At 41.6% G+C, this 16,291-nt stretch overlaps 1 protein-coding gene across 10 annotated transcripts in view; it reads right to left on the bottom strand.

Annotated features, from left to right (window-relative positions):
* Positions 1–15,129, bottom strand: part of LOC118368534 (arf-GAP with SH3 domain, ANK repeat and PH domain-containing protein 3) — a 59,124-nt gene extending 43,995 nt beyond the window's left edge. For 2 of the 10 annotated variants that reach the window (XR_008093186.1, XM_052497068.1), the window contains exons 1-2: positions 15,038–15,117; positions 11,467–11,518 (exon numbers count right to left, since the gene is read on the bottom strand). Coding sequence is in view for 6 of the 10 variants with exons in the window: in XM_052497068.1 (XP_052353028.1) it covers positions 11,467–11,518; positions 15,038–15,072 (87 nt within the window). In the remaining 4 variants the exon portion in view is untranslated. Of the gene's footprint in view, positions 1–4,592; positions 4,945–11,466; positions 11,519–14,583; positions 14,998–15,037 lie in introns of those variants that run through there. The other 8 variants (XM_035752701.2, XM_035752700.2, XM_052497070.1 and 5 more) reach the window with 7 other exon arrangements.
* Positions 15,130–16,291: the final 1,162 nt, after the last annotated feature.

Raw genomic sequence — 16,291 nt, 5'->3', positions numbered from 1 at the left:
GTTTGAAACGCTATTAGCGAGCACCCCGCTAATTAGCTAGCAATTTCACATCAGGTACACCAGCCATTAGGCTTGAAGTCATAAACAGCCCTGTGCTGCGAAGAGCTGCTGGCAAAACGCACGAAAGTGCTGTTTCAATGAATGCTTACGAGCCTGCTGCTGCCTACCATCGCTCAGTCAGACTGCTCTATCAAAACATAGACTTAATTATGTTATGTCATAATTACGTAAAATTCTGGCAAATTAGTTTGCAATGAGCCAGGCTGCCTAAACTATACCCCGACTCTGCATGGAAAATAATTTACAATTTAACCTGGTTAATATTGCCTGCTAACCTGGATTTATTTTAGCTAAATATGCAGGTTTAAAAATATATACTTCTGTGTATTGATTTTAAGAAAGGCATTGGTGGTTATGGTTAGGTACAGTCGTCCAATGATAACAAATGTGCTTTTTTCAAAAATGCGCTAAATCATCCCCCTGCGTTGCATCGATTATATGCAACGCAGGACACGCTAGATATAAACTAGTAATATCAACCATGTGTAGTTAGAACTAGTGATTATGATTGATTGATTGATTTTTAAAAGATAAGTTTAATGCTAGCTTGCAACTTACCTTGGCTTACTGCATTCGCATAACAGGCAGTCTCCTCGTGGAGTGCAACGAGAGGCAGGTGGTTATAGCGTTGGACTAGTTAACCTGTTAAGTCGACCCTCTACTTTTTCGAACATTCTGTTAAAAATCGCGCAACATTTCAGCGCCCTGCTACTCAGGCCAGGAATATAGTATATGCATATGATTAGTATGTGTGGATAGAAAACACTCAGACGTTTATAAAACTGGTTAAATCACAGCTGTGACTATAACAGAATGTGCGTTTCATCAAAAAGTGCAGGAAAATCTGATCACTGAAAATGGAAATAAATATCCTTGCGCTATTTCCAGGAATTATTCAAAGTGAACCGAATTAAATGAGGCCGAGGTTGCAGTGCCTACAGCTTCCACACGTTGTCTAGAGTCTTGTCATTTGATTCAGCTTTGATTCTTGGTCAAACCGAATCAAGGGAACCGATTCCCTCCGGTCTCTGACCGGATGTTTTGGTCGAGCTCTCTCCAGACATTTTTTCGAGACGGACACCTATAGAATTGACATCGCCTCCTGATGAATTTTATCGCTTACTAACGTGTACTAATACCTAAAGTTGCATTACAAAAGTATTTCGAAGTGTTTTGTGAAAGTTTATCGTCGACTTTTTGAATTTTAAAAAATGACGTTACGTTATGAAACGCTATTTTTTTCCCGTTTATCACACAGTCTTCATAGATCGATATCTAGGCTATATATGGACCGATTTAATCGAAAAAAAGACCCAATAGTGATTATGGGACATCTAGGAGTGCCAACAAAGAAGATGGTCAAAGGTAATGAATGTTTTATTTGTGTGGTTTGTGTAGCGACAACTATGCTAATTATTTTGTTTACGTCCCCTGCGGGTCTTTTGGGGTGTTACATGCTATCAGATAATAGCTTCTCATGCTTTCGCCGAAAAGCATTTTAAAAATCTGACTTGTTGACTGGATTCACAACGAGTGTAGCTTTAATTCAATACCCTGCATGTGTATTTTAATGAACGTTTGAGTTTTAACTAATACTATTAGCATTTAGCGTAGCGCATTTGCATTTCCAGAGCTCTAGATGGGACACCTGCGTGCCAGGTAGGAGCAAGAGGTTAACTGTAAGGTTGCAAGATTGGATCCCCCGAGCTGACAAGGTGAAAATCTGTCATTCTGCCCCTGAACAAGGCAGTTAACCCACCGTTCCTAGGCCGTCAATGAAAATAAGAATGTGTTCTTAACTGACTTGCCTAGTTAAATAAGGTATAAATAAATCAACTTGAAATCGGCCATTCCGATTAATCGGTCGACCTCTAGTCCAAAACTCAAAGGACATCCAGCCAACTTGACACAACTGTGGGAAGCATTGGAGTTAACATGGGCCAGCATCCCTGTGGAACACTTTCCACACCCATATGAATGGAGGCTGCGCTGAGGGCAAAAGGGGGTGCAAAGTCAATGTTTTGCACAGTGTATAGTGTCATATTGACTCCCGTCCATTAGTAGCAGAAGGTTTTAGGAAGACAAAGGCAGATCCTTCCCTATGGGGTAAATCCTAACTTGAGATCTGCCTATGCATGCCAATCTGGCTTTGACATAGTTACATGGGCAGACAGATGCATTGATGTCAATGGGAGATCGGAGCAAAAATGTCAACATTACGCCACAGACTTCAAGTTGGAATTTCACCTAGTAGAACTGACAAAGGGTAACAGTGAAAGAAATGTAACCTGTTGGACCGTCTATAGAAAAACCACAATTCTTTGACTGTCTAGCAGCGGTCATGGTGACCCAGAAGTTCCCACGCCGTGACTAACTTTGCATTAACAGGTGAATCAGTGGTTAATCCGTCTAGCACCACCACGCTTGTCATCATTGGGCTGATGATGTCTCTCAGGCACCAACCACACCTGTCGTTTTTCAGGTTCACCACCCCGACGTGCGTCAACATGTAGCTTCACTCTACTCTGTTTGCTTAAGAACAGGGGGTATTCAAATCTTACCCTACGAGGTCTGGAGTACTGCTGATGACCGGTTCTACCTGATCGTTGATTATACCCACCTGGTGGCCCAGGTCTAAATCAGTCCCTGAGGGGGAAGAGTGGGGGGGGCAGTTGAACTGGCTTTGACTTACAGACGTGAATTTTGAAGAACCTAGCTAGCTACATGACACTCCTTTGACACCAAAATAGTTTATATATTACAGCTGACTGGACCAGTCGTGGTTAGTGTTTATATAGCCTAACAACAGCCCTTCTCTTGTCTTATTTGTCTAATGAAAAAAGTGCATGGGACTGTAAACATGTATGGAAATGCATGGAGAGGCTTAGAAAATGGAGTGACTCCTCCCGTACTTTCCAACGTTTCACAGTCAACTTCCGAGCAAGTGGGCGGGGCCAAGCTGGAGTCAGGGCAAGACTGTGGTCAAAGTGAAAAATTAATGTCAACCTATTACACGTCGATGTCAAATCTGTTGACTTAAATGTAAAAGGGTTAAGGTGATGGCTCCATTCCAATGAGGTCATGTCACCATCTAACAAAAGGAATAACCTTATTGAAACCTCTCCTTGTACACAGTGTCCATGTCCAGGTCAGACCACCGCGGTGCAGTTCCAGCACACCCTGTTTAGGCTCAATCAAAGGCTTGTTACGCTGCCTAACCCCCAGTGCAGTGTTTTCCGACCCTGGTCCTAGAGTACCCCCCCCCCCAACAACAGTACACATTTTAATTGTAGCCCTAGACAAAAGCACACCTGATTCAACTTTGTTCTATTAATCTTCAAGTCCTCAATGAGTTGAATGAGGTGTGTTTGTCCAGGGCTACAACGTGTACTGTTGGGGTTACTCGAGGACCAGGGTTGGGAAACACTGCCCTAGTGTGCATATAGCATAAAACCTGAGATCCTGAAGATCAGACCCTGTCATTCACCCCTGCTGTGGCCTGTCTGCAGCATTGAATACACACACACACACATTCACAACATTTCCCTATACTCTTTGAGAAGAGCAAAACGGTTACACCCATAAATAAAACGGTTACCATTGACACTGACTGGGTGTATGCTCAGCAAACAATGCCATCTTTCCTCTATTCTATTGTATGTTTCGCAAACCTTGGACACGTCACGATCATTATAGCAGTTCCCGGCTTTGGTGTGTGTGTGTGCACTAAGTGCCTTTATGGGTGTGTGACTGTGTGCATCCGTACTCCATGTCTGTATGCGCGTGTGTGTGTGTGTGTGTGTCAGCCTAGCAACATTTTAGAGAGGCCCCAATCTTGGCGGTGTAGAGGAAATCGAAGCCTATGCAGCCTGAATGTATAAAGTTTTAGGTACGAACCGTTTAACGAGGCATGCAAATGTATTGCCAGCTGCATATAATTCATTTGGACGGGAAATGATGAGTCAATTTCGCCATCTGCTGGCCTTTGGGCTAAGGTTATACCCAATGGTTTTGAATGAATTTGTGTTACTTAACCTTCAACTACGCAAGTCAGTCAGTTAAGAACAAATTCTTATTTACAATGACGACCTACACCGACCAAACCTCGGACGACGCTGGGCCAATTGTGCGCCGCCCTATGGGACTCCAAATTACGGCCGGTTGCGATACAGCCTGGATTCGAACCAGGGTGTCTGTAGCGAACGCCTCTAGCACTGAGATGCAGTGCCTTAGATGGCTGCGCCACTCGGGAGCTTAGTTCAGGGTTCCCAAACGTTGGTCCTGCCCCCGATTCAAATAATACAAGTTAAAGTGAGTTGGTTATTTGAATCAGCGGTGTTGCGTACGGGTAAAATATATTTATACAGTCTACTTTTATAAATGACAAAGTGAACTTGGCAAAACTGTTTCGCTTGGCTAGTTTACTCACTGGAGGTTCGTCTACCTATCGGTTCACCTCCCACCACTAACTGTCAACAACAAGTTACCTGTGGACAGGTAAACAATAGTGCGCACTGAAACCCCCAGCTCACCTCTTCGACTGCCGAAACAGTGTTCCGACATTCACTCATTTTGGACTGAAAAATCGAGGTAGTCGGTGATACCAAGTCCTCGTTTGTCAGAGCAACAAAGTCCGAAATGCTGATATGCTCCGGCATGTTGCTCTCCAAGTAAAAAGGTCCAACTGAAGACATTTAAAAGGTCGTTAAAGTTTCAAACACGCATGTTTCCGCGGGAAATGCACTGGTTCTCCTTTGTGGAAAAGGTCAAATTTACCCTCGACAGCATTCCCACGCTCACAACTATATGAGTGAAAGTTGATGGTTGTCCGATTTTTCTCACACTGCGGTGCAATTCGAGTGAGGTCCACTGCTGACTACAGTATGATAGCAGCACTAAAGATGACGTCACTTTCAAATGGCTTTAAGAAAAACCTTCCAAATAAAAAGCCCGCATTTCAAAACATTGCAAAGTGGATAACTGTTTCAAAAGATATTACATTTTTATCAATGTCGATTTAGTTGTGAATGCAAAAAATGTACATAATTTAAAAAAATACAATGTCGAGACTGGTATTGACAATATTGGGTTTATAGCGAAAAAAACGTTTATTTGTGCAGATGTAAATGCGGGGTTGGGAGCAGTCGGTAGGGTCTGTAGAATCTACATATGGTGTCATGTCATGGGGACGCTGAAGAATACGCAGTGTTGCTAGTCTACACCCATTCCATAGGCCACAACGCAAATCACTTTTAATATGAAATACATATTGGCTTATAATGAAAAATATATTATTTCTGTCGATGTAAAAGTGGGGTTGGGAGTTCAGAATACAGTGATCTGCATCATGGCCTATGGAATGGGTGTCGTAAAAGGCCAGCAACACTCCGTATTATTCAGAGCCCCATGAAACGACACCATATATACATTCTACAGACCTACTGAGTAATCCAAACCCCACTTTTACATCGGCACATAGTCGTTTTTTTCTCTCTCTATAAACCAATATGTAATTCATATGCAGTGTATTGCATTGCAGTGAATGAAGTGGGTGGAGTAAGGACTCACCAGCACTCTGTATTAAACCCATTGCCCAACAGAATAGACCAATTACATTTTTGTATACTTTGAGTAATTCCAATTACATATATTTGTATTTTATTAAAAGTGCATTTCTTTACATAGCCTTAGCTTTCAACATTGGTGTAAACTTTCAAAATAAATGCTGGTGTATGTAATACAATATTAAATATAACAGTACGTTAAATTATATATATAGCAATGCTGTGAAAAATTGTTGTACTGCACTGAAGTGAGAAAAAATGTAGCATGTCTGTCGGGCGACTCTTGTTTTGAAGGAGAAACAAATCTGCGTTTTGTGCTGCCAGCATAATATCCTGCTGCCAGAAGAACGGTAATCCACTGCTGGCTCTGTGCGTGCTATTAGGGAGGGAGTAATTCCATCATCACGTGGAAATGTTTGTGCTTTCTGGCATTCTGAATGAGACTCGTAAAGAATGGACCTGCAGTCTTCTGCCATCTCATTTCCTCTCAACTCCATGCAAACGCTAGTGTGCAGTGAAAACAGTGGACGACACAGATTAATAGGGCGTCACACTCAATAAATTCCAATGAAAGCGTGCTGGGTGTTATGCTAAAAGTGAATGGGGCAGGGTCAGGATTTAATAAGAAAGTTGATGCTCATTTACTGCATTTCATTACAATTTAAAAACTCTAAAATGCTATTTGGAGAGCAAGAAAATACAAGCAAAAATGACCCAGTTGTTGTAGCGTCATTCACCTCAATCAATCTACAAACACATAGCCTATTAGCTATACAATTAGCCGCTACACATTAGCTCAAATTAACTCAGCTCCGAGATCAAACTATAATTTAATACGTACAGAGTGATCTATTAACAGAACAAGTATTTTATTAACAAAAGGTAAACAAATACCTTTACATTTGTTTACCTTTACATAACTTTTTTGTTGCAGTTTTACAGTTAATTTCCTGCAATTCTACAAATTATGCCATGTTAAAGGAACATTTAAAAAAAAATGTCAACTTCATATTCATCATCTCCAGCACTACCTCAACATCAACATATGTGAAAAATAGCACGTTTCTATGTTCTGTAGTAAATAAGATAGAGGAAGATAAGTGTTTCCACTGTCATCAACCAATTAGTAGACAGTAGGTAATTCCTACACATAATTGGTTAAAATCCCACCGATGCACACCAATTTCATTGGAAACACTTTATCTTCCTCTATTTTTTCCCCACAAAACATAGAAATGTGCCATTTTTACATATGTTGATGTTGGGGTGGTGCTGGAGATGATGAATATGAAGTAAAACAAATATATATTTACCTTTAATATGATATCTGAGTGAGAGTGACTACCAAAATCAATGGGAGCCCCCTGGAGGTCAGGGCCCCTGATCACATGCCCCGAGTGTGCCCAGTCAGTAATTTGTTCAAGATTACTACAAATTTCGATAGCTTGCTAGACTAACTAGAATAATTTTCCAATCTATTTTTTAAAACTATTTGAGTGACTGTCAGTGAGAGACACATAACAAAAGAACTGCTGATGTACAACCAAGTTTCGAAAATGCACTTTGTTCATTCTACTATTCTAACTCAACAGTAAATTGAAACTCAGAGTTCTCCCACAAAAAAAAATGTTTTGTTTTGTTTTTTGCTTTTTAAAAGTGAAAAAATGACAGCGGTGTCCTCATATGTCGCTATGGCCCTGTGTGAAAGCAAAGCAACATTTTACTTTTAAAGGTCAAACTAACTTTTAGCCTATATACCTATTAAGCACCTATTTCAATGCTTTCATTGGTGTATTTCACCAAATAAGTCTAATTATAGCTGTCATATTATATGGTAAACCTTGTCTCTTCACTGGAAAACCCTTTATCTCTGCCCCTCCAATTCCCTGCCGGGTATAGTTATAGTATAACTATGTTGGGCCCCAGTGCAGGTTATACACTAGTAGTAAACCCCTATATAGCTGCCCTTGACATGAATGTTTCATCTTACATGTGTGTTTTGGAATATCCGACTCCTAGTTCCAGCCATTATACAATCTGCCAACATTTGAAAGGAATGATATCAAAGCACTTTTCCAGAAGGAAGCTACGTTTCAGATGGAAAACCTTTGGGTGCAATATACTCCAGGTTTGCCTGTTTCCCAAGCCCATTGCAACCATATTGAGTATGGTTTGACCTCAAAATCACATATGTTCATGTCCCCCCCCCATCCCCAGTGAATGTTGCACCCCTGCCTAACATCCAATTTGGACCTAACTTTTATTTAGCTATGAGTAAGACAAAGAAATGGGCAAAAGCCACCCACAACACCCCACATCAATCCCACCCCAACAACAAGTATACAGTATCAGTTCTCTATGTCTGACAAGTAATATGGAACTGCGGCTCGAAGTATTGTTTCTTCACCCTATATAATCTCTTCTCAGTGAATTTGGTGATGTTTTTTGTTTGTTTGGTTTATGTCCCAGTATACATCCTGATATTTCCAGGTTCTGACCACTAGATGGTGCTGGGGTGTGGAGGGGGTTCATGGGGGGCTTTTAACCATTTCTTTTGGATTCCTCATGTCTTACTCATTGTTAGAAAAAGTTTGGTCCAAATTATTTGAATATTAGATGAATCCTATAAATTCAAAATGACCAATTTGGGTGCAATCAATTATCTTAATATCTCAGGGATCAACTTATATTTAAACAAAATAATGTTGCAGGAATGCTAATCTTATCGGTTTCTGACCATAGAAACAATATGTGATGGCGGGTGTCGAAAACCTCTTTCTTGTGCTTTTTGAGGTGGAACGGCTCTTTTGAAGTTGGCATCTAATCTCTCTCTCTCTCTCCTTCAGGCGCCCTTTGGTGTCTGCTGTCGCTGCGCTCCACTTTCTGTAGTGTTATTCATCATCTTTGACTTTCTCCACAGAAATCTAGTCACCTGTTCTCTCACTTTGGTCCACTAGCTTTCACCAAGGCTTTGTCCTTAGCAAACTCAGTCAGGACAATAGGTCTCCACTAAGCAAAGTGAGAGAATGGAATAGGAAGGCTCGGAGTTGGAAAGTCTGTGATTATTTATAACTGTGTCTGTTTAGTCTTCAAAGTGAAGGCAATTCCCTTGCAGACAAAGTTCTGCAATCAGGAGTTAAATTAACACCGTAAAAATTAACAACCAGTAACGTAAAATAACCAACTTTTGGTGTAAATAACCAGAGGTGAACCAAAACCATGCCCATTAATATCATATTTTCCCAATCTGTTATGGCATATGCAGTGCCTTCAGAAAGCATTCGTACTTTTATTCCACATTTTGTTGTGTTTCAGCCTGAATTCAAAAGGGATTGAATACATTTTTTTCTCACCCATCTACACACAATACCTCATAATGAAAAAGTGAAAACATGTTTTAAGAAATGTTAGCAAATTTATTGAAAATTAAATACAGAATTATCTGATTTACATAAGTATTCACATCTCTGAGTCAGTACATTGTAGAAGCAACTTTTGCAGCGATTACAGCTGTTAGAATTTATGGGTAAGTCTAAAAGATTTCCACACCTGGATTGTGCAACATTTGGCAGTTATTCTTATAAAAATTATTCAAGCTCTGTCAAATTCGTTGTTGAAAAAAATGCTAGAGCCATTTTCAGGTCTTGCCATGGATGTTCAAGTACAGTTGAAGTCGGAAGTTTCCACACACTTAGTTTGGAGTCATTAAAACCTGTTTTTCCAACCACTCCACAAATGTCTTGTTAACAAACTATAGTTCTGGCAAGTCGGTTAGGAAATCTACTTTGTGCACGACACAAGTAATCTTTCCAACAATTGTTCACAGACAGATTATTTCAATTATAATTCACTGTATCACAATTCCAGTGGGTCAGAAATGTACATACACTTAGTTGACGGTGCCTTTAAACAGCTTGGAAAATTCCAGAAAATTATGTCATGGCTTTAGAAACTTCTGATATGCTAATTGACATCATTTGAGTTCATTGGAGGTGTACCTCTGGATGTATTTCAAGGCCTACCTTCAAACTCACTGCCTCTTTGCTTGACATCATGGGGGGAGAGAAAGAAAAAAAAAAATCAACCAAGACCTCAGAAGAAAAAAATTCTGGTTCATCCTTGGGAGCAATTTCCAAACGTCTGAAGGTACCACGTTCATCTGTACAAACAATAGTACGCAAGTATAAACACCATGGGACCACGCAGCCGTCATACCGCTCAGGAAGGAGATGCGTACTGTCTCCTAGAGATTAACGTACTTTGGTTTGAAAAGTGCAAATCAATCCCAGAACAACAGCAAAGGACCTTGTGAAGATGCTGAAGGAAACAGGTACAAAAGTATCTATATCCACAGTAAAAGGAGTCCTATATCGACATAACCTGAAACGCCGCTCAGCAAGGAAGAAGCCACTGCTCCAAAACCGCCATAAAAAAGCCTGACTACGGTTTGCAACTGCACATGGGGACAAAGATCGTACTTTTTGGAGAAATGTCCTGTGGTCTGACGAAACAAAAATATAACTGTTTGGCCATAATGACCATTGTTATGTTTGGAGGAAAAAAGGGAGGCTTGCAAGCCAAAGAACACCATCCCAACCGTGAAGCACAGGGTTGGCAGCATCATGTTGTGGGGGTGCTTTGCTGCAGGAGGGACTGGTGCACTTCAGAAAATAGATAGCATCATGAGGAGGGGAAATTATGTGGATATATTGAAGCAACATCTCAAGACATCAGTCAGGAAGTTAAAGCTTGTTCACAAATGGGTCTTCCATTCCAATGACCCTAAGCATACTTCCAAAGTTGTGGCAAAATGACAAAGTCAAGGTATTGGAGTGGCCATCACAAAGCCCTGACCTCCATCCTATAGAACATTTGTGGGCATAACTGAGAAAGTGTGTGCAAGCAAGGAGGCCTACAAACTAGACTCAGTTACACCAGCTCTGCCAGGAGAAATGGGACAAAATTGGTCCTTCTGTAGCTCAGTTGGTAGAGCATGGCGCTTGTAACGCCAGGGTAGTGGGTTCGATCCCCGGGACCACCCATACGTAGAATGTATGCACACATGACTGTAAGTCGCTTTGGATAAAAGCGTCTGCTAAATGGCATATATTATTATTATTATAAAATTCACCCAACTTATTGTGGGAAGCTTGTGGAAGGCTACCCAAAACATTTGACCCAAGTTAAACAATTTAAAGGCAATGCTACCAAATACTAATTGAGTGTATGTCAACTTCTAACCCACTGAGAATGTGATGAAAGAAATGAAAGCTGAAATAAATCACTCTACTATTATTCTGACATTTCACATTCTTACAATAAAGGTGTGATCCTAACTGACCCAAAACAGGGAATTTTTACTTGGATTAAATGTCAGGAATTGTGAAACTTGAGTTTAAATGGATTTGGCTAAGGTGTATGGAAAATTTCCAACTTCAACTTTACACAGTACCAGTCAAACAACATTTTGGACACACTAACTAATTTAAGGGTTTTTCTTTATTCTTACTATTTTCTGCATTGTAAAATAATAGTGAAGCTGTGAAATACCACATATGGAGTAATGTAGTAACCAAAAAAGTGTTAAAATCAAAATATATTTTATATTGGGGTTCTTCAAAGTAGCCTTTGCCTTGATGACAGCTTTGCACACTCTTGTCATTCTCTCAACCAGCTTCACCTGGAATGTTTTTCCAACAGTCTTGAATGAGTTCCCACATATGCTGAGCACTCGTCTGCTTTTCCTTCACTCTGCGGTCCAACTCATCCCGAACCACACAATTGGGTTGAGGTAAAGTGATTGTGGAGGCCAGGTCATCTGATGCAGTACTCTGTCACTCACCTTCTTGGTCAAATAGCCTTTACACAGCCTTGTGTTGTGTTGGGTTATTGTCCTGTTGAAAAACAAATGATAGTCCCATTAAGCGCATGGGGCGGCAGGTAGCCTAGTGGTTAGAGCCCTGGGCCAGTAACCGAAAGGTTGCTAGATTGAATCCCCGAGCTGACAAGGTAAACATCTGTCGTTCTTCCCCTGAACATGGTAGTTAACCCAATGTTCCTAGGCTGTCATTGTAAATATTAATTTGTTCTTAACTGGCTTGCCTAGTTAAAAATAAAAAATGTAAAAAGGTGCAAACCAGATGGTTGCATATTGCTGTGGTAGCCATGCTGCTTTAGTGTGCATTGAATTCTAAATAAATCACAGACAGTGTCACCGGCAAAGCATCATCACATCTCCTCCTCCATGCATCACGGTGGTTAACACACGTGGAGGTCATCCGTTCACCTACTCTGCGTCTCTGAAATATATATATACAGTGGGGCAAAAAAGTATTTAGTCAGCCACCAATTGTGCAAGTTCTCCCACTTAAAAAGATGAGAGGCCTGTAATTGTCATCATAGGTACACTTCAACTATGACAGACAAAATGCATGGCTCTAAATCACATTGTAGGATTTGTAATGAATTTATTTTCAAATTATGGTGGAAAATAAGTATTTGGTCAATAACAAAAGTTTCTCAATAGTTTGTTATATACCCTTTGTTGGCAATGACAGAGGTCAAATGTTTTCTGTAAGTCTTCACAAGGTTTTCACACACTGTTGCTGGTATTTTGGCCCATTCCTCCATGCAGATCTCCTCTAGAGCAGTGATGTTTTGGGGCTGCTGCTGGGCAACACAGACTTTCAACTCCCTCCAAAGATTTTCTATGGGGTTGAGATCTGGAGACTGGCTAGGCCACTCCAGGACCTTGAAATTCTTCTTACAAAGCCACTCCTTCGTTGGCCCAGGCAGTGTGTTTGGGATCATTGTCATGCTGAAAGACCCAGCCACGTTTCATCTTCAAAGCCCTTGCTGATGGAAGGAGGTTTTCACTCAAAATCTCACGATACATGGCCCCATTCATTCATTCCTTTACACGGATCAGTCCTGGCCCCTTTGCAGAAAAACAGCCCCAAAGCATGATGTTTCCACCCCCATGCTTCACAGTAGGTATGGTGTTCTTTGGATGCAACTCAGCATTCTTTGTCCTCAACACGACGAGTTGAGTTTTTAACAAAAAGTTATATTTTGGTTTCATCTGACCATATGCCATTCTCCCAATCTTGTTCTGGATCATCCAAATGCTCTCTAGCAAACTTCAGACGGGCCTGGACATGTACTGGCTTAAGCAGGGGGACACGTCTGGCACTGCAGGATTTGAGTCCCTGGCGGCGTAGTGTGTTACTGATGGTAGGCTTTGTTACTTTGGTCCCAGCTCTCTGCAGGTCATTCACTAGGTCCCCCCGTGTGGTTCTGGGATTTTTTCTCACCGTTCTTGTGAAAATTTTGACCCCACGGAGTGAGATCTTGCGTGGAGATCCACATCGATATAATATCAGTGGTCTTGTATGTCTTCCATTTCCTAATAATTGCTCCCACAGTTGATTTCTTCAAACCAAGCTGCTTACCTATTGCAGATTCAGTCTTCCCAGCCTGGTGCAGGTCTACAATTATGTTTCTGGTGTCCTTTGACAGCTCTTTGGTCTTGGCCATAGTGGAGTGGAGTGTGACTGTTTGAGGTTGTGGACAGGTGTCTTTTATACTGATAACAAATTCAAACAGGTGCCATTAACACAGGTAACGAGTGGAGGACAGAGGAGCCTCTTAAAGAAGAAGTTACAGGTCTGCGAGAGACAGAAATCTTGCTTGTTTGTAGGTGACCAACTACTTATTTTCCACCATAATTTGCAAATAAATTAATTTAAAAATCCTACAATGTGATTTTCTGGATTTTTTTCTCTCATTTTGTCTGTCATAGTTGAAGTGTACCTATGATGAAAATTACAGGCCTCTCATCTTTTTAAGTGGGAGAACTTGCACAATTGTTGGCTGACTAAATATTTTTTGCCCCACTGTATATAATGTCGTCTTTGAATCTCAAAATCATTGTAATGTGGTTAACCTTTAAAATTAGGAAATACAAATGATTATAATCTAAAAGATAAAATGGAACCAGAGAGTGCCCTTGGATATGGGGAAAGGCCACACTTGCACTTGAATCATTCCCATGGTGAACGGCTAGGCCTGCTATGCTCTGAAACACCACACTATTGCAGAGACTTTGATATTACCGGCCGCAATTGATATGGTGAAAACAATGTGTGGGGAGGCAGAGGCACAGCAACACACATCAATACCTTTGTCAGATAACACTTTTAAACAAAGAATGTATGCTATTGCTAGCAATCAAGAGGAAACTCTGACTGAATGACTCAATAACTCCCCAGTTTATGCTCTCCAAATGGATGTTAGCTGTGAGGGCCAAGATGCCCATGCATTGACTTTTGTTCGCTATACATGTTTGGGGATGCTATTCACGAGTACACATTGTTCTGTTTCACGATTCCCGAGCATGAAACGGCACAGAGGATTTTCCGTGGGATCGAATGGTGGGCTTTTGCATAGATGGGGCTCCATCTACGGTGGGAAGGCGGGCAGGCCTCTGCACTCTCGTTATGAATGGGCAAAAGAGCTGAGCACAGAACTCCGATATACTGCAGCAGGTAACTTCGATTGTAAACTACACCAATCCACATCCACTGTGCGCGTGCCTTTTTCGCAAAACTATGTGGACATCATGAGATCAGAGCGTGACCATGTTCTATTTCACACTGAGGCTTGGTGGTTGAGGGGAGTGTTGATTTTTTTTTTTTTTTTTGCATTGAGAGGAGACTTGGTTGACTTTCTGTGTAATTAAAAGTAAATGTAAACAGACATATTTGGGAAACTGAATGAACTCAAGCATGCAAGGGAAATACAAAAACATTATACAGCTGAGTGACTGATTCAGAGGAAAGAATTCTTATTGGAGTCTTTCAAAAGCGAACCGTGCCCCCTTCCCTAGGCTGACAGAAAACAGCATCTAACAGAAAAAAATAGCATCAGTAAGTGTCCCACACGAGTGATGACTGCTCACCTCCAATGCTTGGAAGAGGACTTTGGGGCCTTACTTCCCAATCCGTTTGACTGTGATCCTGGCTCAGTTGACACGCCGGTGAGTAAAATTGAACAGCTGATCGAGCTGTCATGTGACCAAATGCATCAACAGCTCAATACGGATGAGTTTTGGTTCCTGATTCAAAGGGAATAAGTACCTTGCCGTGTCCCTGTGAGCATTAATGCCGCATTCAAAACAACTGAGGACTCGGGAACTCGGGAATCTCCATCTTCCGAATTCATTGCGTTCAAGACAACTGGGAACTCTGAAAAAAAACTGGCTCCGGGAAAACTTGTTTTGAACGGTCATCCATCTTGGAATTCCAACTAGGGAACTCTGGCCTCTTTCTAGAGCGCTAACTTGCCGACCTGAAGATGATTTGTACGAGTTTCCAGTTGTCTTGAAAGCACCATAAAACTTTGCCAGATCTTACCTGTGTGAAGCTGGATTCAGTGCTCTTGTCTGCATTAAAACCAAATACCGATACAGGTTGGATGTGTTAGCAGATTGTCGACCACGCCCCCTGACTTTGAGAAGCTCTGACGCGACATGCACCAAGCACACCCACCTCATTAGCGGTGGTGAGATAAAATACATGAAGTCAGACTAAATTGAAATGGACTGTCATAGCCCCACTTTAAAAGTATGTGATGGTGAGTTGTATTCGTTTTGAATTGTTACATTTATATGCATTTTGTTTATATACGTTAAAAAGTTACACTTTAAATGCAAATGTTTAATAGCATTCTTTTTCATAACAAACCAATGCGGACCGCTCACAGAAGGGGAGCGCCAAGTGCTGGAGCACGTAGCACGGCCAAAAATCGTCTGTCCTCGGTTGCAGCACTCACTACCGAGTTCCAGACTGCCTCTGGAAGCAATGTCAGCACAATAAATGTTCGTCTGGAGCTTCGTGAAATGGGTTTCCATGGCAGAGAAGCCGCACACAAGCCTAAAATCACCATGGAGCAGTGGAAACTGGAGTTCTCTGGAGTGATGAATCACACTTAACCGTCTGGTAGTCTGACGGACTAATCTGGTTTTGGCTGATGCCAGAAGAACGCTACCTGCCCGAATGCACAGTGCCAACTGTAAAGTTTGGTCGAGAAGGAATAATGGTCTGGGGCTGTTTTTCATGGTTCGGGCCAGGCCCCTTAGTTCCAGTGAAGGGAAATCGTAGCGCTACTGCATACAATGACATTGAAGACTATTCTGTGCTTCCAACTTTGTGGCAACAGTTTGGCGAAGGCCCTTTCCTGTTTCAGCATGACAATGCCCCTGTGCACAAAGCGAGGTCCATGCAGAATCAGTTTGTCGAGATTGTTGTGGAAGAACTTGACTGGCCTGCATAGAACCATGACTTCAACCCCATCGAACACCTTTGGGAGGAATTGGAACATCGACTGCGAGCCAGGCCTAATCGCCCAACATCAGTGCCTGACCTCACTCATGCTCTTGTGACTGAATGGAAGCAAGTTCCCCGCGGCAATATTACAACATCTAGAGGAAAGCCTTCCCAGAAAAGTGGAGGCTGTTATGGCAGCAAACGGGGGACCAACTCCATATTGATGTCCATAATTTTGAAATGAGAAGTTTGACGAGCAGGTGTCCACATACTTTTGGTCATTTAGTGTGTGTTCTTACACCTGGACAACATGGGCCTGGTAGGCTCACAGGGATATTGTTA

The sequence above is a fragment of the Oncorhynchus keta genome, chromosome 35 (genome assembly GCF_023373465.1).
Source record: "Oncorhynchus keta strain PuntledgeMale-10-30-2019 chromosome 35, Oket_V2, whole genome shotgun sequence".
In the NCBI taxonomy this organism is placed as follows: domain Eukaryota; kingdom Metazoa; phylum Chordata; class Actinopteri; order Salmoniformes; family Salmonidae; genus Oncorhynchus; species Oncorhynchus keta.
Note: the sequence above shows the minus strand (reverse complement) of the source record. Positions and strands in the feature narration are given on the sequence as shown.